Consider the following 23,771-nt stretch of genomic DNA (forward strand, 5'->3'; position numbering starts at 1 on the left):
TTAATAATACACTTCTAAATAACCCATGGGCCAAAGAAGAAATTTAGATATAAATTAGAAAATATTTTGAACTGAATGACAATGAAAACAACATAAAAGTCTCTAGAATGTAACAATCTGCTTGGAGGAAAATATATAGGCTTGAGCTTGCATTAGAAAAGAGAAAGGCCTTGATGTCTTTATTTTAATCTTACTCTTTATTTGGGTAAAGAATTCTCAGCACTTTGAAGTACTTGGAAGTTATTCCTGAAGTTATTATTTTTCTGGCTTCTACTGTTACTGCTGAGTAGGCTTTCAATCTAATATCATTCTAGGGTAGATAATCTAAAGGTTTCTCTCTGTTTGGTTGCTTTTAGTATCTCCTACTTATCTTTGGTGTTCTGCAGTTTCACTATGATGAGCAGCCTTTGTGACTGTTGAATTAAAGATTCATCTCTTTCATCTATTTTAAAAAATGTGTAGCCATGAATCCTTCAAATATTGTTTCTTATACTATTTTTTCCCTTTTGGAACACCTTTAGATATATGATTGTTTCTCAAATGCCCTGAGTTATCACTAAATAGGAACTGATTTTTAGGTGATTTCCCAATTTGTAGGTTCTCAGACTGCATGAGTTGATGTAAATTTGAACCCTATATCCATGTAAGGTATAGGCCCAAAATTTCAAATTCTCAAGGAGAGTCTTTTTTTTTCCTTACACAGACCCAGAACCCAGAGATAGGAAGAGTTGAGTGGAATTTAAAAAAATCCACCCTCCCAATGATAGTATAGCTCTTACAGGGCCTCCATTTTGAGTAAGGGTTTTATTTCCATCCCGCCTTGCATAGGCCCACGGCCTGATCTTCTATTCCCAAGTGGAAACAACTCTAGCTGCCATGATTTCAGGCAAATACCCTTCTTTTCCTCATCAACTATAGTGTCAGAGTGTGTGACAGTCAACTCTCATCTTCAGAGCCTCCTGATGCTGGCACCTGGAAGCTCTCTTCCATTGCAGTTAAGGTAATTTTTTTTGTATTTTACCCAGCATATTGAAAGGTATACAGCAAATAAGTTTTCAGCTTATCTCAGCTTACCATCTGGCAGAACTGGAAGCTGTAATTTTATCTTCACACAAAACATTACCTGAGAAGCTTCTAAGACTATAAACTCATCAAGAAGCTAATAAGAAATTAAATCTCAATTTTAACAAAGAAATCATGGAAAATATCAGATTGATGCATGTTTAAAAAAAACACTTTTTTTTTTACCAACACCCAAAACACTTCTACCCAAGGATGTTTTACACCCCTTTTAAAACTGTTTACAAACATACTCTCCCCCCAGCCACAGAGATAAAAAGAAACAGAATTGAGCTATGCAGAGGGGAGCTTAAATTTTGGATATAGTCAATTTCATTAGAAAAAAATAAAGATAGGGGTGCCTAGGTGGCTCAGTTGGTTAAACATCTGACTCTCAATTTAGGCTCAGGTCATGGTCTCAGGGTTGTCAGATCAAGCCCCACATGGGGCTCTGTGCTCTGCAGGGAGTCTGCTTGAGACTCTTTCCCTCCCACCTCCCTCTTCCCCTTCACCCATTCGAGCATGCTCTCTCTCTTAAATAAATAAATAAATAAATAAATAAATAAATCTTTACCAAAAAAATAAAGATAATAAAACTAACTGCTATTAAGGATTTGTTAAAAAATGTAACCAGTTAATATCTAGAGTTCATTATTTATGTACTAATTTTTTTTTAAAGATTTTATTTATTTATTTGAGAGAGAGAGAATGAGAGACAGAGAGCATGAGAGGGAGGAGGGTCAGAGGGAGAAGCAGACTCCCCGCTGAGCGGGGAGCCTGATGCGGGACTTGATCCCGGGACTCCAGGATCACGACCTGAGCCGAAGGCAGTCGCTTAACCAACTGAGCCACCCAGGCGCCCCTATGTACTAATTTCCTATGCCTTTTCTCCCACAGCTCTTGGCCATGGTGCTGATATCTGGGATGGTAACTTCAGTCTTAGATCACAACCACTGATGATGGTTCTTAGGGAAAGCAGAAGAAAATATCAAACACTGATTAAGCATCCACTACGTGCCAAATACTGTATTAAGAACTTTGCATTCAATATTTCAACTAATGAAGTATCATTAGTCCTATTCTAGAGATGAGAAAATTCAGGCTCCAGATTAGATAACCTGCCCAAAGTCAAGCAGTTCACCAGGGCTGGAGCCAGGGCTTAATCTCAGGTGGGTCTGACCTTGAAGCCCATGCTAGGTATACTGCATTACAAAAACTTCTTTAATATCTTCTGATATTTAACAAAGAAAAAAATTAAAGTCTCTAGACTCACTTAAAGACGGGGAAGAATTGGATTTAGGATAAGAATGCAAAAATATTCAAGCAGAAAGAGTTTACTGTTTAGTCCTTGGCCATTCAGAATATTTTTCTCAATAGCAATTCACTCATCTGAAGAAGGCTGACCTATGTCTGCATGACATCAATTGATTTTATGTATAAAATGTTTTTCTGGAATGCGTCAAACTCTAAAAGCTTATCTGAAACCACAGCCGAGGTCCTAAACATCTCTAGATTGCAAAGCTGCAAATCTGAATGGATCCCCGCACGCAGCAGGGGTTAGGAAGCCCCAGGTAAAGTAGTGTGGCAGTGTGTAGGGGAAATGATCACTGTCCACGCTGTGTTTGCTGACCGAAGTTCAAAGGGATCTGTGTACAGGGAACCATTTTTCTCCTGACTTCTGAGAAGCAGCAATGTGAGTTAATCCTGGAAGGGCAGAGGCTCTGAGGCTTAACTATATGGCAGTAGTTCCCCGCCCATATGGTCACAAGACTAATTTTACCTTTGCTTTTCCTGACTCTCAAATCCGTTCAGAGAAGGTCTGTATAGAGCATCTGCTTGGTATTTGTGACAGTGCTGTGCGATGTCGGGCCACAAGGAGGGACAAAACCTGTGCCCTGTCATGGAAAGGCTGATGAAGACAGGCCAAGCACACTTTACTACACACAAATCACACTAGCAGAAGTACTGAATGAAGGATATAGAATGATCTCAGTTGTGTTTAAATGCATAGAAAAAAAAATCTGGAAGGAAAATACTGAAATGTTAAGAAGAAATCTAATTGGGAAAAGAGATTATGGGCAATTTTGTCCTATTCCTTTATGCTTATCCATTCTCAGATTTTTTTTTTATCATAGTCATGTTCATTGCTAAAAATAAAATGTGCTTCTATTAAGTATTTTATAAAATATCTTATTTATGATGTAGTGTGGTTTCCTAACATAAATGTATCAGCTCTAATATACTATTGAAATTATAGACGATAATCCTGTTCCAGGGATTTGTAGCAAGGTGAATAAAATTGCAATTAAAATTTAATTCAAACTTAGCAGAAACCTTCAAATTTTATGTACATTTTCACTCAGCAAATCTATTTCTAGAAGGTTAGCTTAAGAAAATAATCAGGGAAGTACACAAAGATATGTGGAGGATACCAATTAAGTGTTTTAGTTTTAAAACACTAGAAAATTATAAACAAGACCTAAATGCTCAACAATAAAATATTAACTAAAAATATTATGACATGTCAATAAAATGTAGCCATGAAAATAATAGGAATGTTTAATGACATCCAAAGAAGCCACAAGTGGAGGAAAAAAAGTGGAGGAAAAAAAAAAAAACATGTCCTGAGACAAAACTTATAGTAGGGGCTCTATTTGTCAATAAAAAAGTTTACACATGGAATAATGATTGGTCAAATATACACCAAAATGTTAATAGCAATGGTTTCTTGGTTGGGAGATTATGAGCGATTGTTCAAAAAAAATTCTATAATGAACATACATTGCTTTTGTAATAAGAAAAGTCAATTAAGAGTTAATTCTTAAATCTCCTGAACCCCAGATCCAATTTCATTTCTCTGTGTCCATCTATCACAATGCACAGGTGATCCTAATTTCTACCCTGCAGTAACCAGGCCTGAGATGCTTCGGGGATGAAAGACTACCTACACAGATGCAGCTCTGGAACTGTGAGTCCTGGTCATCCAAGACCAACAGGAAGCTTCCAATCTGAGGCAGACTCCTGTGAGAGCCTTGGGACAGCCCTCGGGGCTGTCAACGCCTCCTCTGGTGACCTGCCCGAGCCCGCCGTCCAGGTGGCTGGCCAGGCTCCCTGGGTACTCCTGGGGCACAGACAGATCTCATCCACGGTGGACTTACTCGACTTGTTTTTCTATCAGAAAATGAACACTACATCAAAAACTCATGTACTATATGTTGGCTAACTGAACATAATAATAAAAAAAGAAAGCCAAACAAAACACTAAGTATTAAAAAAAAGAAAAAAGAAATTCAGTCATTCATTCCATACATTTATTGAGCGCCTAGTGTCTACCTGTCTATGTGCTAGGCAGTTAATTAGAAACTTTACACACATTATTGCCTTCATTCCTCATGAAAATCCTCAGGATCATCTCATGCTTCTGATTTTACAGATGACAAACCTGAGGGCAGAGAATTAGGTCACTTGTCAGCTTGTCACAGCAAGAGGCACAGTTGGGATCCAAACCCAGTGTCTAGTCTATGTGGCTGCCAAGTCCAGTGTCCTTCACAATCCTCCAGTACCTCCCATGGGCTATTTCTTTTTAAAACATCAGAAGATCAGATTTGATACATAGAACATTAATCCATATCTTTCACTACATTCACAAGCTGCTTTTCCATTAAAACCTACAGCTAAGGGCACCTGGGTGGCTCAGTTGGTTAAGCAACTGCCTTCAGCTCAGCTCATGATCCCGGGGTCCTGGGATCGAGTCCCACATCGGGCTCCCCCTGCTCAGTGGGGAGCCTGCTTCTCCCTCTCCCACTGCCTGCCACTCTCCCTGCTTGTGCGTGCTCTCTCTCTCTGCCAAATAAACAAATAAAATCTTAAAAAAAAAACCCACAGCCAACGTGGCCTTGACACAGCTCATAACACCCACTGCTGAGGGTCTGAAGGTTCTCGGCATAGGACCCCTGTGAGAATGTGGAAATCATGGCACACAACAAGATCCACCATCATGTTGGGCTCTTGAATAGCTCCTTCCAGACCCTGGGAAAGCTGGCTGCCTTGTCACCTCACAGAACCGTCTCCCTGTGGCCCTGCATAGATGTGTCCAGGGCCAGGATGGTGCGGTGTAGTCCTGGGCTGCACTCTGCGCCCTGGGCTGTGTCCTGGGCCTGCAGGGCGAGGTCAGTGCCCCTTCACCGTCTGCCTGCGCCCATGGTCATGGGGCTGCTAGAGCACCATGGCAGACATATGTAAAGAAAGCCCTATAGGAAGTACAGGAGAGCCGATCTACTCGTGATGTGGGTGAGATGTGACAAGACACAGAAGGTCTTGGGACTGCTCAAGACTGCTTCAGGGCCAGGGAAGTGCTCTTCCCAACTTCATCTCTCCATCAATGCAGACCACCTGGGGTAGGGCACCCAAGGCACTGCAGACAGTGTTGAGGGAGGGAGGGAGGGAGAGAAGACTGCTTCAAAGCCTGCTGAGTTACCTGAAGCAGGAGAAAGGAGAAGCCAGATGAAGGGATGCACTGGGAGAACAGTACTTGCAAACAATTATTAGGCACTTACTGCCAATTATTTCCCCCAAATTTCACCTGTCCCTCACATCTAGTGCCTTTAAAATTCTTTTTTCTTGGGGCAGATGGCTGCAACCTGAAAAGGAGGCAGAGGCCCTGGTGAAATGAAGCATGTCCATAAGGAGAGTCTTTTTGCTGGGCTCCATACCAGCAGGCCCTGAGGTTGCTAGCAGAGGTCCTGAGCTCTATCCTGCAGTCCCCGCCAGCCCCCTTCTGCCTCCTGAGCATGGAGCTACTGCACTTGTCCAGCACAAACCTCTCAAAGCCAACCTCGCCAGCCTGCACAGGAACCTCGCCCCTTCAGCCTCCTTAGCAGTGGTGTCTGAGCTATGCTTTCTAGCAACAGTGTCTCCACTGCTTCTTGTGTATAAATAGTAGCTTTTTAATGAGACTAGGAACTCCCTGCTGTACATACCTCTTGGAACGTCTGTCTGGCTCATATAGGGAATTATGACTGTGCTGGCTTCAGATGATTGCACACATTAAGGCAATCGGGATCCTCCTCAAGGGATCTCAAACTGGGAATGAGAGACACTTGCCCTCTCTACGAGAACAGACTGTAACATTTGACCTTGGACACTGTGGGCTGCTCCAGGCAACCTGCAGAAGCACACTAAGAAGGAAGCTGATGCAGAGAAAAGCAGCATAAGACACATCACACACACACACACACACACACACACACACACAAAGAATTGTGGAGTCAAATAAATTTTGAAAGCACTACATACAGATATGGAAAGTATGGGCTCTGAGACATTTTAACCTGCATTTCTCAAACTGATTTGATCTATGGATTCCTCTTCCACTGAACATTGCTCAAGACTGGTGCTCCAGGCCACACACTCTGGGGTACATGTTTCTTTCTTTTTTTTTTTTTTTTATTCATTCGAGACACAGAGATACAGAGAGAGAGAACATGAGCAAGGGGAGAAGCAGAGGGAGGGGGAGAAGCAGGCCCCCCACTGAGCAGGAGCCCGATGCGGGGCTTGATCCCAGGACCCTGGTATCATGACCTGAGCTGAAGGCAGACGCTTAACCATCTGAGCCACCCAGGCGCCCTGGGGTACATGTTTCTAGCTTCACTTTCACACTAATGGCATTGGACAAGCTCCCTATGCATCAATTTCCTCATTTTTTAGCAGAGACCAAATAGAAGCCTCGGGTCAGAGACAGCTAGAATGGAGCAAACATGGAAATCTGATAGACCTGAGGTCAACTCTAAAATAATCAATCAGCTGTGTGATGTGATCACCATAAGTTAGTTAAACTCTGTGAGCTCCCATTTCTCTTATTTATGAAATAGGACAGTTGTGAGGACTACATAGAAAAATCCTTAAAGTGGCGTTTCTTCTTTCTCATCTGCACAGTGTTCTTTCAACTGCTGACTGCAGAGGGTGGGTGGAGAGGTGCCTAACTGATAGGTCTGGAAGCCCAGATCACCTAAATTCGTGTTTTAAAATGTACCCCAGATTTGTTTTAATCAGGTATGGTAAGACATGTGGACATGGAAATGACTGTCATGAATGCTCACAGTTTCCATGCAGGGGACACATGAAGTGGGGGAAAACATGGGTGGTTTCAATGGGGAAGTCAAGGCGACATGCAGTAACCAGGCTTAGAAGTGACTAGTTTGAGTAATTTCAGCAGATTCTGGGGTCTAGGGGCTGCCTATAGTTGTCTGGTCTCTGACCCTGGGATGATTAGGGCCAGGGGATAGTGGCACTCAGTGTAAGAGCCCCATAAAGGAGGTGGTTGGGAGTGTGAGCTCTGGATTGGTTAGCCTTCATTTGAAGAGAATGGCCTCAGATGAGTGTTTGCTCTCTAGGAAAGAGGTAGCCTGGGAGTGGCTTTATTCCTGGTCAGCAAGACCCCAATATATCAAAGCATTAGCAAATAAAAACACGACTAATGCAATTAATTCTTTGAACACTCAGAAGAAGGGGATTTGGTCTTCACTGTTTGATTCCCAAGTTGTCAACATGTTCAGAAGTTAACTCAGCATCTTTCTTCCCTACACCTGTCTGTCCTGGACTACTTACCTCAGTGAGAGTGCCTCTATTTGGAGACCTCTTTATTGGGGGCCTTCAGCCAAAGCCTTACTCAGGTGCTTCTACAGAGACCTCCTTATAGTAGGGAGGAGAGAAACCTTGAAGATTCTTGTGTCCACTTTGACTCAGTACCCAGTACTCCTGTCCTTTCCCTGTTCCTGACCCCTGGCCCCATCCATAAGATGTCAGGAATCTTTTGTTCTGTCCTCTCTCAGCAGTGAAACATTCTCCCCACCTGCCCTGATACTTGGGATAATGAAACACTGTGGGGGGGGGGGGGGAGTCATGCTTTCTCTTCTTGATTATATCACAGTGAGTGATCAAAGGCTTGACTGGTGCTTCATTTTGGCTTGTCTTAGTTACTCTAATGCCTGGGAGCTTCAGCTCAGTTCAGTTCATGATGGACTCCTAATTGTTCTCTTTATTTAAAAATAAAAATGATCTTTTAAGATGGAATTTGCACCCAACATTAACCAAGATAGAACCATACTGTACCACAAAATCAAGCTTTAAAAATTTTAAAGGAACTAAATCATACAAAATATGTTTTCTGATGGTAATTGAATTAAACTAGAAATCAATAAAAGATATTTGGAAGAATCCCTAAATATTTGGAAATTAAAAAAATCTAAATAATATATAGATAAAAGAAGTCACAAGGGAAACTAAAAAAATATTTTTAATTAAATAAAAACATACCAAATTTGTGAGATATAGCTAAAGCAGTGCTTAGAGGGAGACTCAAGTTTAAATGCTTCTATGAGAAAAGAAGAAAGGTTTCAAATCAATTGTCTATACTTATACCTTAAGAAATTAGGAAAAAAAACGGTAGAAAAAAAACAAAGAAAGCAGAAGACAGGGAATAATAATGGTAAGAGAAAAAAATCAATGAGATTAAAAACAGAAAAATAGAAAAAAGTCAATGAAGCCAAAAGTTGATTCTTTGGAAAGTCAATAAAGTTGACAAGGCTCTAGTTAGATTGACTGAAAACTAAAAAAAAAAGAAAGAAGACCATAACAGCAAAGTCCTCCAGACCTAGATAATTTACTGTTGAATTCTATTAAACATTTTAGGAAAAATAATCCCAAGTCTACATAATCTCCTCCTAAAAATAGAAAAGGAAAGAACAATTTGGACAATGTTGAACTTCAGCTGAGCCCTGTGCTCCCAGAAAACAGAAAAATCTCCCTCCTTTTGTGATCCTTTTGTATTCTGAGAATACAAAGGACCACCCCACTCTCCCATATCCTGAGATAAGACCACTTCTGCCCTTCTTCAATGACTCCCTTGTTTAATAAAACCCCAAGTTTTGTCTCTCTTCTCTGAGACTTTCCTCAGTAAGGAACATTCTCCTTGTTGCAATAGCCTGAATCAAACCATCTCAATTGCCCAGTGCACTTTATCATTGGTAGTTTTGGTGCTGTGACTTGTACAGTCTCAGGGCCAGTCTTCAGATCCCTGTTTGCTCCACCCAGGTGATGAGCCTCTCCTTCCCGACTGGTGATGGGGAAACAATGGTGTGTCGGGCTCATGGTCCTGGGCTCTGGACTTGTGTCCATCAGTAGCACGGTAAGGATTTGAATTTGATTCCTTTTGAGTGCTCACTTAATTTCTGGTACTGATAATGCTTTATAGAGATCTTGTTTCTGTTGAGTGAAGATGGCAGAGAATCTGGTTTGTTAGTCTTCTGTTTGTCTCTTTGTCTATCTTAAGCTCAAGTCAATTAAGAATTCCATGCCCACCAGGAGGTAGATATCTGGACTGGTGAGTTTTTTATTTCTGTAAAATGGCTGAAATTTTACGACTGAAGCTTATAAACCTCTTTATGTGTCTGTATGTTTCCATGTCTATAATTCAGAAAGGACTTTCCCTCTCACTGTGCAAGTATGTAATATTTTCATAACTTCAGATAGTGTTACCAAATTAGATTATAAAATCTCTTAAAGGAGCTCTATTCTGATCACCTTAAAAATAAATTAGCATTTGTAATAATTGACTATTCCTAATATTATAAGAAGATAAGGAAATTGAACCTCAAATATTTTCAGTGTGAAAAAACCCCTCAGAAACAGTTTAACTATTCAAGTTCAGATAATTTAGGAAGTCTTTGGCTTAATAAGTGGAACTATGTCTTCTCTATGTTAAATAATTATCAGAGTTAAATAATATATGTGTAGGTTTTTATTCTACTTGGGTATGTTCTTCCTAAACTTATATAGGCTTACTTTTATATAAGCTAGCATTACTTCTACTAAATGTTTACCATTATGAATAATGTACATGTGTTTAACAAAACTGAATCATTATTCTGACAAACCCTCTTTCAACAGTAAGTATGTTAGCTTGAAGATAATTTCCAAGATTTTTATGTCACTCAAACTGGGAGTTAACTAATGGATAGTCAATAGATATTTAGATTATTCCAATAAGATAGAATACTGAATCATTCATTGAGTTTAAGAGCTCTTATTTTTTATGCTATAGAGAGACTATATACATATAATTGGGTCTGTTAACAAATGTGTTTGCTTTTTCCTCTTTGAGAAGTGTAAGGGATATAGACAGAACTAGAAGTTGTAAGAGAAGAGTTCAACTTGTCATGGTCAAAGCTGACAAAGAGTTGGTAGGTTCTATAAGATTTGCAAAAGGAGTTGTAGTATTGAATATTATACTGACGCAAAAAAAATTTTGATGTCTCTTTGTTAAAATTACAAAATTTTCTTGGATTATTGGTTTGCTCTTCATAAGAAGTTGTAGAAGATTATCTGTTGCTTTCTGTGTAATTTGCCTAGACAGCAGAGATTCTGTATATTATGAAAACCATTGTGTTTTATGTTGACTTTGCCATGTCTGATTACTTCAGATCACAAAGCTTTCTTAGTTAGAAAAGAGCTAAGATTCCTTACAATCATGTTTATTTTGGAAATATTTTATCATCACATTCGTTAAACAGCAGCTAGTCAAGTATTGTTTAGTAACTCATGATCTTATCTTAATCAGTGTTCAAATCTCCTGACAACTTTTGATATTTTGCCCTTCCAAAATTAAATCCTTAATGATTAACTTTTGAACCTGAAATTGCCTTTGGGATTTCCTATAAGGTGTTTGGAAAATCATAAAGCATTTGTTCTTTCATCTTGTGAAAAAGACAAGTGCTAGAAATATTTAGGTTTATTTGATAGGTTACCATAGACGAGCTGAATGGGAAGAGCTGTCAAATTAGGAGAGATGTCTAACCTTCCCTAGGTTAAATATGAATGGGTAAAATGTTAACAGAAATATTTCAGAAAATGCATGCTATATGGAAAGTTCCTAGAGAATTGCCAATGTCCTTGCTGTCCATGATGTGATCCTGTTTATCAGAGTACTGGTACTACTTTGCCTGGTATCATATGACAATAATATAGTATTATAAATCATGATTTCATTTATTTTTAAATGTAAAGTTGGTTGCAACTTTACTTCTTTAATTTGAATCTAGCATTTTGTAGGCCAGTAGTTTTCAACTGGGGATTGAAATGTTTAGGACCTGCTCCAGACTTATTCAACCTCTTCATAGATATTCTTGGTATATTCTAACTACATGGTTGGTATATTCATAATAAATTTTGTCAGGATTATTACATATTATATCTGAAAATATTTTACGTAGAGATTATGCTCATTCATTTAAATAAATTAGCTGTAATGTTAACTATCTTCTTTGAAAATACAGTTAATCATTATGTTTATAATTATGATGTCTGAAATTTTCTGATTGACTTTATTATCTTGTTTTGTATATAGCAGAAACATCCAAAATTCCTTGTCTGTTACACTACTCTTGTTATGAATTCTCATGAGATCTTTCACTTTTAAAATTATTAGTAATAATTTAACCATAGCCACTTTAAGTCTTCTATAGATAGTTTTTTCTTTTATTCTGAGGCTACAGCTAATGGCCTGAGAGCTTCCTCTTCAACAAAGAACTGTCTCAGTACCCCATGGAAGGGACTATGCCAGGTACTTTTGGGTGTAGGGTTCTGATGATATCACATAATCAACTTTGAGATTCCAACATTGGATTTCTAAAACTCTAGCAGAGAAGCAGGTGGATTTAAGAAATTACAAACCCAAGATAGACTAGAGTGATAATTAACTACATTAAACTGAATGATTTGATGAAGGATGATTGTGGGTTTTATTTGTAACATTGTTAATATTCTAATGTTCTAATTTGTGGATACATAAGGAACACTGCTTTTATTCTCTTAAGTTATCCTTAAATGATAAACAGCCATTTGGTAGACTACGCTTTTGTAAATGAAACATTTGTTAATTATACCTTTTTCTCCATGCCTGACCCCTCCAGAATCTGGACACTCTGAGTACTCTTACTTATTTTCATAGCAACATAATTGTTTGCATAGGTTCGATAAGAATCTGTCCTCCTTGTTAACGGAAGGAATACCTGGAAACTTGGCTATATGACTAGAATGTCATATTTAAGAATACGAATATAAGAATATGAATTTAATGACATACACCCAGACACTTTTAAGGACCTAAGTTGACTTCATGCAGCCAATGCTTACAAAACCTTCTTAGAAAAACTAGTCTGATTTGGGGCTTATAGAATTCCCAGACTTGTAGGTCAGTGAGGAAGGTCACTATCTGGCAGGCTCAGGAACATTGGGATATTTTGGAAACTTTTAGAAGGAAAGAATTCATCCAAATCTATAGGTACTGCAGGTGAGTGATGGGTGGTCCATGGCTTGGCTTCCTAGCCTCCGAGGTACAATGTTCATAAATTGAAAGACTCCATATTGTCAAGGTTTCAATTGTCCCCAAATTGATTTACAGATTCATTACAATCTGTGTCAAGATTGCAGAAGGACATTTTGTAGATATTGACTGACTCTAAAATGCAAATGGAAAGGCAAAAAAAAATTAGAATAACTACAGTAATACTGGAAAAGAAGAATAAAATGAGAGAGTTCACATACCTTCCTCAAGACACACTATAAAGTTATAGTAATTAAGACAAACAGTATGGACAAAAGGATAGACCCTTACATCAGTGGAACAGAGCAGAGTCCAGAAATAGAGCCACAAATATAGACAGTTGAGTTTTGACAAAGGTACAAAGGCAATTCAATGGAGAAAGGATAATCTTTTTAATGAATGGTGCTACAAAACTGAACATGCATATGCAAAAAAATGAACTTTGACCCTCATCTCAAACTATATAAAAATTAACTCAAAATGGATCAAAGATCTAAGTATAAAATGTAAAACTATAAAAATGTCTAGAAAAAAACATAGGAAACTCTATGTCCTCAGGTTCAAAAAGGCGTTCCTGGATACAACACTACAAGTATATTCCATAAAAGAAAAGTTATAAATTGAGTTCCACTGAAATTACAAACTTTTGCTCTGCAAAAGATACTGTTAAATAACTAAAATACAAGGCACAGACTGGAAAAAATACTTGCAAATCACATATCTGACAAAGCACTTGTACTCAGAATATATGAGTAAAACTCACATCAAAACTCAGTAATAAGAAAACAAATAATCCAATAAAACTGGGCAAAAGATTCAGGCACTTCACTGAAGAAGAAGATACCCATATGGTAAATAAGCATATGAAAAAATGTTCAACATCAGTAGTTACTGGGGATATGCAAATAAAAACCAAATGAGGCATCACACACCTAACAGAATGGCTTGGGACACTGGCAGTACCAAGTACTGAAGAAAATACGGAGCAATGAGAACTGTCATACTTTGATGGTGAGAGTGAAAATGGCAGCTACTTTGAAAAAGAGTTTGATGGTTTCTTATAGTTAAACATATACTTACAAAATGATCCCACAATTTACTCCTAGGTGTTTACCCAAGAGAAATGTAAACTTATGTCCATACAAAGACTCGTACACTAATGTTCATAGTAGCTTTATTTATAATAGACAAAAACCAGAAACAACCCCAAAACCTTTCAATCAGTGAACTAACAGACCAACTGTGGTATATCCATTCGGTGGAATAATATTCAGCAAATAAAAGGAAAAAACAACTATTGATACATGCAAAAACACAGAGGAACCTCAAATGTGTTATCCCAGGTGAAAGAAGCCAGCTTCAAAAGGCAGTATGATATGAGTCCATAGATATGACACTCTTGCAATAGTCAAACTGGCCAGGAACTGGGGGTGGGCGAGGGGGGTGACTACAAAGGGGCAGCATTAATGTTTTAGAGTAATAGAACTCTTCTGTATTTAGATTATGGTGGTGGCGACATGACTGTATACATCTGTCAAAACTCTTATAACTATACACCAAAAAGAGTAACTTTTACTGTGTAACTTTAAAAATAAAGGAGGAGATAATAAAAACAAAGAAGGAGAGAAAGTATGCAAACATTTGGCCACATTAATGTCCTGCTTAAAACCTTTCCATGGCTCCAAGAACTGTTAGTCCACAGTTCTTAGCATGGAGTCACAGCCTGGTCTTCCTTATCTCTTGCTATGCTCCTCATTCCATATTATTTGCAATTCCTGCATATTTAAAGCACCTGACACAGTACCCAGCACAGGTGCTCAGTAAACACAGGCTCCCTTCCTTTGTACATCTTTCTGCATTTGTGTTGGCTCTTCATCGTGAAGGCTCTTTCTACTCCTCACCACACAGCTAACTTACAGGCAATAAGACTCAGGCAGTACCTTATCCTGAAAGGTTTCTCTGACTCCCTCCCTCACTGTCTTTGCCCCTCATAACAAGTAGGGTCTGGTGCCTCTCCTAAGCTTCCTTGGGGAAGCTTGGGAATGTACAAACCTTACACATTTTGAAGGAAGGGCTGGCCTTCAGCTGGTTCTGAGGACATTGACTCTAAGTCCCTGAAATATCTGGCCTGATAAGAGTGGCTTTGTATACCTGGGGTCTTCAACCACCCCAGACACTTTATACTAACAGTGTGATTTATGATGGGGGCCTTGGGCTACACTGCATCAGTGTGACCTCTGGAGAGCTTGGAGACTAAGTCAGTCTTGTGGACACTACATGCCTAAGTAACTGACCTCCAATAAAAACCCTGGACACCAAGGCTTTGGCGAACTCTCCTGGTTGGCAATACTTCCTGCATGTTGTCACACAACGTTACTGGGAGAGCTAAGCATGGCCCACGGGATTCCATGGGAGGGAACATCTGGAAGTATGCACCTGGTTTCTCTTATACTCTGCCCCTATGCTCCCTTTGCCTTAGTTGATTTTAGTCTGTAGGCTTCCACTGTAATAGCCTGAAGCCATGAATGTAAAAGCTTTTCTGAGTTCTGTGCGTCTTTCTAGAGAATCATCCACTGAGCGTGGCTTGGGCACCCCTGACGCATCATCCCACTGGATTTACTTCTATCAGAGCCCTTATAATGAACTGTCACTGTCTGTTTCACTCTGCTGTCATTTCTTTAAGGGCAAGATGTATGGTTTGCCTACCATCTCTAGTGCCTAGTGCTGTGCCTGGAACATGCCAAGTGTTAAATAAATGTCTGACTACAGGAGAGGCCTAGCCTTCTGAAAATTCTGATTCCTATCTGAGTCAGAAAAATGCCTCAGGAACTTGCAGAGGAATGTGGAAGTAGCAAGCATTCTCTCCCAAGAAGTCATATGGCATTAACCAAGCAATAGCACAGAGAGTGAAAACTGTCAACCCCAGAAGCCTGAACTGAGAAGTAATCCTGTCAGACAAGACATCAGAATAGGAATTTAAAAAGCCTTAACCCAGTAGCAGCAGTGTGATAATATAGCTGAGGGCTGCAGAGACTACAGGCACTTGCTTAGGGGGGATGAGACAGTGGGGCAGACAGAAGGGTTATAGAAATTCCACCTTGTCAACTATGTTTAATTTTCAGATTCTGCCTTAAAGGAAGGTCCTCTCCACAACAGGAAAAGTGAAATTTCAAAGGAAAATGCCAAGATTGGACATTTAAGATTTAAAAAGTCTTTTGGAAATAAGGAGAATCTACAGTTCTCTACTAGATTCCCTAGCTGATGTTCTGCCCTGCAGGTAAGTTGCAATTCCGGCCTCAAGTACTAGCCTTTCTGGTTCTTGCTGACAACTACAAAAATGTTTAGCAAATACACTCCATTACAAAAATCACAACAACAATAATTAAGTTTGCTAAGGATCTTTTACTGGTAATTCTGAATCTTTCTTAAGAGAGAAACACAGTTCAATTAAACACACATGTGCTTTGTCTTAGAGTCATAGACGGAACAGAAATACAATATACAATAAATGCCGACTCATGGAGGGTATCTACCCCAAATCAACAGCTCTGACTAGAATCATGGAATTTTATAGTTGATTAGAGAAGGAGTCAGATCCTTGGTTTCAATGTTTTCATTGTGAAAATGGGGTAACTGGGATCTAGAAAAAAGCCATGACTGTCGAATAAAGATAATAGCATGCAAGGAGCCAAGATATTACTTCAGGATGTACCCCCCTGCCGCCGCTCCACCCCAACACACCTTTTCTTTCTGGACCTGGCACTCCACTGGAGCCTCCCCTCCAAACCTGGTAAAGAGCTCTTATCAAATCACACGGATCCAGGCCTGAAGCTCTAGTTAGACATGGCCTAGCTAGGCAACCTTGGGTAAGTTACTGCATCTTTCTGATCCTGTTTTTGCACCTGAGTTGTAGGATAATAATGCTTACCTCACTGGATTTTTATGTGGTAAAGCAGGTAACATGGAGCATTTAGAAGATGCTCGACAAATTACTTTCCCTTTGTTCTTCCCACTGAATCCCCCTCCATGGCAGCCTTTCCAACCAGATCTCATCTAAACCACAAATCCAAAGAGTATTACTTGAGTGCCTATTTTCTCAATTCCTCTCAAGGATGGCAAATAGCTAGTACTGTTCTAGGAGAAGAGAAGAAAATTCTTGCATTGCACAGAGTAGATGTCTTAGGACATTAGGCTTAATTCTCTCCAGGAATCCAGTTGTGATGTGTTTCATGGACTCACAAAACTCTACAGGGTTCATGGCAGCACCCTGTAACAAATCTAGTATTGAATACAACTGATATAGGGTCCCCAAAACAAGGCAGGTAGTAGAGGGTTGAGGGATGGGACTGAGGGCAGAGGATGAAGAGGGGATTTAAAATGCCTTCAAGCCCTGGGTTTCTGTGGTTGGTTACTGACCAGCAGCCCCTGAGCAAGGGCAGTGTGCTGTCCGTATGCCTAGCAATACCTGTGTTCTGTGAAGGGCATGGCATTTGCTTCTGGGTCTCACATCAACTCTTCCGATATCACGTTGCTTTAAACCCTGTCCTCCCACTGTAGGGGCAACTCTGAGCCCCTCAAGGAGCAGCCTTCTGGGCCTTAGCTTTTACCTTGCTTCGCCTCCCAACATACACATACACACCACCCCAGACCTTCATACCCATACAGCTGTTCTCTCTGAAACTCATCCAGGTGGCCTCAGTGCCCCTGGTGTGGTCTTGGGAGTCCCTGAATCTCAAGGTCACCTAACAAACCCGGTCTCTCCCATTTCCATTTGCTTCAGCTCTGCCCTGGGGCAAAGCAGCCCTTGGGGGCACCAGGACCACCTCCTTGAGCTTCTCTGGGCCTGTTTGCCACTGCTGAGGAGGAGAAGGTGCGCCTTCTCACTCTGGACGTAGAGGAAAGCTACTGGGCTAAGAAAAAAAAGAGCGTCCTTTGTCAGTTTCCTTAAAGTCTCACAGTATTATCTTGTTTTTCTCAAGTTGGGTTCTATTTAAGCACCCCAGGGAGGGAGGGAAAGGAGAGTTTCAAGGGAATTGGGATGGGAAGGAGTCAGGGCTGTAGAATTCCGAAAAAACTTTTATTTGGAGGAGAAGCCAACTTTTCTGAGTTTCATGTGTTTGTTTTGGGACGGAGCAGATGAGAATCATGGAGTGCTCAATACAATGGTCTGGGCACCCTTCACTTTCCTTTTCCAAACCCACCAACTTTAGAGCAGAGTCTCAACCCTGTTCTCTGCCAGGAAGGGTACTCTCACAGCCTTGGAAGCCAGCCTTTAACTCTACTCCCCAACATGGCTGTGCTCCGCCTTTGCAGGGTGGGGAGAACTGCTGTCTGCATGCCCCCTTCTCTGGCTCCGCTACTCTGACCAGGGCACACGCAGAGCCTCACCTCCACCTCCACTATCTTGGTAGGACCACGCAGCTCTCCCAGGCTGCACCCCCTACACCATGCATAAGCATAATGCAAGCATTACCTCCCCCAGCCCCCCATTTCTGATTTCTGGGCAGCACTTATCTTCCTTTACAGCTCCCACTTCAGGGGCTCAAAAATAACTTGTTGAATTTTTGCAAGAAGTAAAATACAAAGAATCCCGTTTGCCAACCAACCAAGGGTAGGCCATCACCATTTATAAAACCACTCTGGACGTCCTTAATTAGTATTTAGGGTCAAAGTCTTTCTCTCAATCTGTACCCAGAATTGGGTCCTCCGAACAGAAAGGGGGGTACTAAGGGATGCACATGGTCCCTGGGGACCCCAGAGCAATCCTATCTCAGAGAAACAGCACTGCTTATTTCAGAGGGTCCAAGACAAACCCCCTCCTCTGGGTGGGGAGCCTGTCCTGAAGCCAGGGCCAAACGCACTGAATCCTGTCCACCCTTGGCCAGCGAGCCCTCTCCTACCTTCTGTTTTATAAAGGTCAAAGAGCTGCAGTTCGGTCAAGAACAGTTTGGGGAAGGGAAACAGAGCATCAAGGACCAAATTCTATTCTCACCTTCGGCACTCAGTTTCTCAGTTGACGACGCGCCCTGCCGGGGGTGGGGGCAACAAGGTCCCAGCTGTAACAGGTGCCCCACTGGTAAAAGTGGGTGAAAGAAGGGACAGGGATGGTGGGAGGTGGTGGTGGCGGCAAATCAGAAGAAAACCAGGGAAAAGAAAAGGAATCAGGAGGGCAAAGCAATGGGAAGCAAGGAACCAGAAGATGGAAACGAAAAACAGAAAAAGTGAGGGAGGACAGGAAAGGAGGCAAGACAGTCTCGAGGGGGGAAGGAGAGAGAAGCAGCAGCTCGGGAGAGGACAGACGCGGGGAGCGGCAGGGGCGCGGGCGGCGCCCTTACCGGCGGTGGCCGAGCGCAGGCTCTCCAGACTCCAGGAGCGGGACAGGGCGCCGCGCATGCCCCCGCTGCCGCCGCGGCCGCCGCACACCACGCCGCTGCTGTCCGAGTCGGAGCCCGGGGACAGCCCGGCGCTACTGCCTCCGCTGCTGCTGCTGCTAGTGCCGAGGTCGCCGCTCGTCTGCCCGCTCGACTCGCTCGGGCATTGCTGAGCCCTCATGCAGGCGGGCCCGAGCTCCAGCCACAGGCTCGGGGGCGGCTGGGCCGCGGGCGGCGGCGCGGGCCAGGGCGCGGGGGCCGCTGCGGCGGCGGGGCTACAGGGCGACAGGGCGAGCGAGCCGGGGCCCGGGCCGGGGCCGGTAGCGCCGTCGGAGGGCGAGGGGCGTGCAGGCGATCGCGCGGCGTCCTCGGCCCCATCCCCGCCGCCGCCGCACGGCCGCCGCTCCGGGCCAGCTGACATCATGGGGCTCCGCTAAGGAGGTTCCCGGCCGGCCGCTGCCTGCTCGGTCTGCGGCCACGGCGGCGGGGGGACCCTCTGCAGGCGCGGGGCGCGCGCGGCTCAGGGTGAGGCCAGGCGCCCACCGGGCAGGGCACGGCGCCTTCTCTCGCCGCCCGCTCCCGGCCAGCCTGGCGGGATCGGAGCGGCGGCGGCGACCCGGGTGCGGGTCGCGGGCCCGGTCGGCACGCGCTCACGCACGCGCGCACGCAGACCTGGAGAGGCGGCGGGCGCGGGCGCGGCGCGCGGGTCACCGGGCCATCCTCGGTCCCCGCAGGGCCGCTGCCCGCAGCCAGCATTCGCACGCGTGTGTTAGGATAGGGTCATTCTCAAAAGGGGACACCCCGAGGCCACGGTGGTGAGTAGAGCCGGTGGGCGCTTGCTTTTCTTCTCCAAGGATCCCGCTAAGACTGCGGGCAGCGCCTCTGTGTCCATCTGGGGCGGGAACGCAGGTGGGAGGCCACACTCATCCAGGGGCCGTGACTCTGGCATGCAACCGTGAACACTGGCTCGGGGGAGCGCGCTTGGCCGGGACATGCCTCTAGCCCCTGGCCCTGCCACACGCACGGTGTGCGGGGGAACTGCACCCTGGACACTCCTGGCAGCCAGGCTGCAGGAGGGTACCGTGCCTAGGGTACGCCGTCCAGGTGTTCTGCAGTGATTAAGAGACCATAAAAAGTAGAATCATGGTCCACGCCAAACGATTTTTATAGTGTCTGGAACAGCCCAGTGACAGGCACAAATGAAAATGGGAGCCCCAAAGCACAAGAAAGAGAACCAGAGATTACAGGGTTTTGTTTTTTTTGGGGGGGGTGTTAGGGATTATTAGGGAAGAAAGTTGCTGTTTCCTTTGACCCTTCCAGACACTTGTGAGAGTTCTGTGGGTTCTTGCAGTGTGCCTAAAAGGTGAAGTACCTCCACTGTTCCAAAAAGAACGTTAAGTCAAGAAGTACTTATATGAAATACAAAACCTGGGAGGTGAAAACAGTGGGAGACTTTGTATTGGAGGTAAGATGTGTGAGGGGAGTCCTAATATGGATTGATACAGGCTGATCAGGGCTGCTCACGCTCCCTCCCAACCCCCACTCCCCCCCCCACACACACACCAGCATCGCTGGTCTTCCAACTTCTCCAAGCCCTAGGGAGCTGGTTGTAAAGTGGCTGAAATATTAACGATAATGAGGGTAAAATGAGAGGTACTTGCCACACACCGGCTGGTATAGGGTTGATGCTGGAAAAGTGGTCTCCCCTTCCCTGCATTTGGGGCCCATTTCCTGTGGCCCATCTCCATCCTTAAGCTACATGTGCTCCTAGCTCTGTACCATAAGGGACCCTGCATCTCTATAGATATCTTTCTCCTCTCCTTGTAGGTAAGTACAAAGCTCTGTACAAGCATAAGGTAATACTGGTATTGTTGGGTGTTCAGTTTATGGGCACTGAAGGGTGACTCAGCCAATCTGCATCTTGAAGACCCCTCCCTCAATTTACTGTACTTGTCTGGGGAAACTCTCTGCTTTCCTAACTACTCCATACCTGGAATGCACACATCCTACCCATGCCTCCAGCCTTTCCTGCCCTTGGGAAGAACAACTCTTCCCTCCCCTTGTTCCTGATTGTGGGCAGTTCTGCAAGGAGGGTCCCCCCTGTGTTCTTGTGCAGCTGTCTGGTTGAGAACTCTGAGATAAGCTCTCGTGGGTGGGAAGAAGTGCTCAGGAAAGAGATGGTCATTGCCAGTATGAGACACAGATCAAGAAACATCTCTCCCAACTCATCAGCAAGTCTGGGTTCTGCCTCCAGAATAAGTGTCAAAGTTGTCCATGTCTTTATTTTACTGCTACCACTATCACACTGTGCTTGGAAGACCTCTTTAGTTTCTTAACTTATTCCACAGAGCAGCCTGCAAGAGCTCTAAAATATAAAGCGTACCATGTCATGCTCCTGCTTCAAACCCTCCAGAAGCATCTCTTCCCAGTTAGCCAAACCTGCAAGACCCTGTGTGTTCTGACTTGACCTATTTCTGCAACTCTTATCATCTCTTCTATCCCTTGGTCTCTGCATTCCAGCCACTGTGGCCACCTTACTTTTTCTCCTTCTAGCCTCAGGGTCTTTGCACTTACTGTTCCTTTTACCTGGAATGCTCTTCCTTTGCTTTTCAGGGTACTGGCTCCTTCTCAACATTCATATCTTAGCAAACATTACCTCCTCAGGGGAACTTCATTTATCCTTCCCAGGACTTATCTGTCAATGGCTTGTTGTTTATCTCTTGTCTGCCCCCATAGACCATGGGTGCTGGGCCACTGTTGCAGGCTGGGAACTTGGTGCGTGCCTGTGGAGGAATGAGTGGGGGCCTGGAACTCAGTAGGAGGCCAACTAGGCAGGAAGGGAGCATTCTTGTTCTGCGGGGTCAGGCCTTTGAGCAGATGATGTGTCATCCTGAGCGGATAGTATAAAGATGGTGCCTCCAGACGGCAGCAGCCATGGGCAAATCTAGCCTCTATAAGCCACTGTCAGCCAGATAGCCAAGTGCCATGCTTTTTCTGAGTCCGTTTCTTTTTTAAGTCTTCCTGAGACTTCAATAAACTCTTATTTGAACCAGCTATCCTGGACTCAGCTGTACTGCTGAGTGTCTTCATTTGAGTATAAAAAAGGATCCACATTTCTTAAGACCACAGTGATGATGGCAGCTAAAATTAAAGATTTTTTTAAAAGACTTATTTATTCCCGAGAGAGAGAGAGTGCATGAGTTGGGGTGGGGCAGAGGGAGAGGGAAAGAATCCCAAGCAGACTCCCTGCTGAGCATGAGCTGATACAAGGCTGAGATCATGACTTGAGCCGAAACCAAGAGCTGGATGTTCAACCAGCTGAGCCACCCAGGTGCCCCAGCAACTAAAATTAATACTTATTACCCAAGGTTAAGGAAATCTTGGGGAATAAAAGTTGATGCAGTGAGACTTAGCTGCCTCCCTACCATGGGAAGCCCATCAAACTCATCTATTTCTGATATTATTAAGGGAGAGAGAGGAGATGTTGGTTCTCTTAACATCACATGACAGGTTTATAATTATAAGTAATTACCTCTCTCTCTCTCTCTGAATTAACAGTAATACAGTGTCTTTATCAGAAAGGTCAGTACAGAGGATCATTGTTTGAGGCTGGCTCAATGATGTGAAAATAGGAGCTGCAATTGAACTGTACATGTAGAAACAGATACAGAATGGGATTGGAACTTCTCTAAGCTTAGAGATTGGCTTCTGTCTCTCCTGACTAACCCTGTACTTCAGTTTCTACAACAGTGTTAAACAGAAAGAAGCTTTAAAGCCAGAGAGATCTGGGTTCAAATTCTGGTTTTCTCTTACTACTTGTGACTTTGGGCAAATTATTTAAACTTCTTAAGTCTTTTTTTCTTCACCCATAAAATAATGATACTAACAACTGTTTTTGCAGGATTATTGTAAGGATTAAATGAAGTGATATGTACATATACAACAGTGTCTAGAAATGTCTGAAATCTTAGCAGCTATTTATTAAGTATATACTAAAATGTTAAGTACTTTGCATATATTATTTAACTTCCACAACAACTTTAACTGATAGGTACTATTATTGGCCTCATTTTTCAGTTCAAACTAACAAGCTCAGAATGATCCAAGGCCACACATCTGGGAAGTGGTGGAATTGGTTCCAATGCTCACCAGCAATGTTTTGAACCACTATATAATTGTTAATTCCTCCCGATTTTGAGGATTCTTAGACAGTTCTTGTTGGGATATTATCAGTATCATTGGCAAGAGACACTGTGAGCCTACTTTGTACAGAGCATAATGCTAGTTGTTGGGGATATAATGAGGAAGTTCAAGCAATGGATTTTGATATCAAGTAAGCATGATATGAACTCAGTCATCTAACTTATCTCCTTTAAAACTCTAATGGAAATGACTAATAAGTCATAAAAATAGGGGAAATTGAGATTGACTTCCTGTAGGCAGGAAAAAGACAAATTCTCCTGACCCACTCCCCAGTGAAACTGGTGAAAATTACTTAAAAACAACCACTTAAAACCCCTGGATATTGTCCTAGGGGCAAACCACAAATAAAGAAATATCTGTTCAAGAAAATCAATGAAAGTTTAGTAAGAAGGGTGAGAGTCTGTGGTATTTGAACCAAAACCACTCCTCCCCTTCTTCCTAGCTCATTGAGTTGGAGATTCTACTCCAGGTGGCTAAAGCCAAGAACATAGGGCTCCCTCTCTCACTATCTCCCAGCTGGAGAGCTTACTTCCTTAGAGGAGCAGTGTTTTTCTTTCTTTCTTTTTTTTTTTTATTATTATGTTATGTTACTCACCATATATTACATCATTAGTTTTTGATGTAGTGTTCCATGATTCATTATTTGCATATAACACCCCGTGCTCCATGCAGAACGTGCCCTCTTTAATACCCATCACCAGGCTAACCCATCCTTCCACCCCCCTCCCCTCTAGAACCCTCAGTTTGTTTTACAGAGT

General features: G+C 42.8%; 1 protein-coding gene across 5 annotated transcripts in view; it reads right to left on the reverse strand.

Moving 5' to 3' along the window:
- ARHGEF4 (Rho guanine nucleotide exchange factor 4) overlaps positions 1-23,771 on the reverse strand; it is a 230,301-nt gene that overhangs the window by 63,249 nt on the left and 143,281 nt on the right. The window contains exon 1 of one of the 5 annotated variants that reach the window (XM_081814677.1): positions 18,775-18,962. The exons of the other annotated variants lie outside the window; for them this stretch is intronic. Within the exon in view, the coding sequence (XP_081670803.1) occupies positions 18,775-18,832 (58 nt within the window). The 5' untranslated portion in view covers positions 18,833-18,962. Of the gene's footprint in view, positions 1-18,774; positions 18,963-23,771 lie in introns of those variants that run through there. 5 annotated transcript variants of the gene reach the window in all.

The sequence above is a fragment of the Leptonychotes weddellii genome, chromosome 3 (assembly GCF_054177405.1).
Source record: "Leptonychotes weddellii isolate Sample4059 chromosome 3, ASM5417740v2, whole genome shotgun sequence".
Taxonomy (NCBI): domain Eukaryota; kingdom Metazoa; phylum Chordata; class Mammalia; order Carnivora; family Phocidae; genus Leptonychotes; species Leptonychotes weddellii.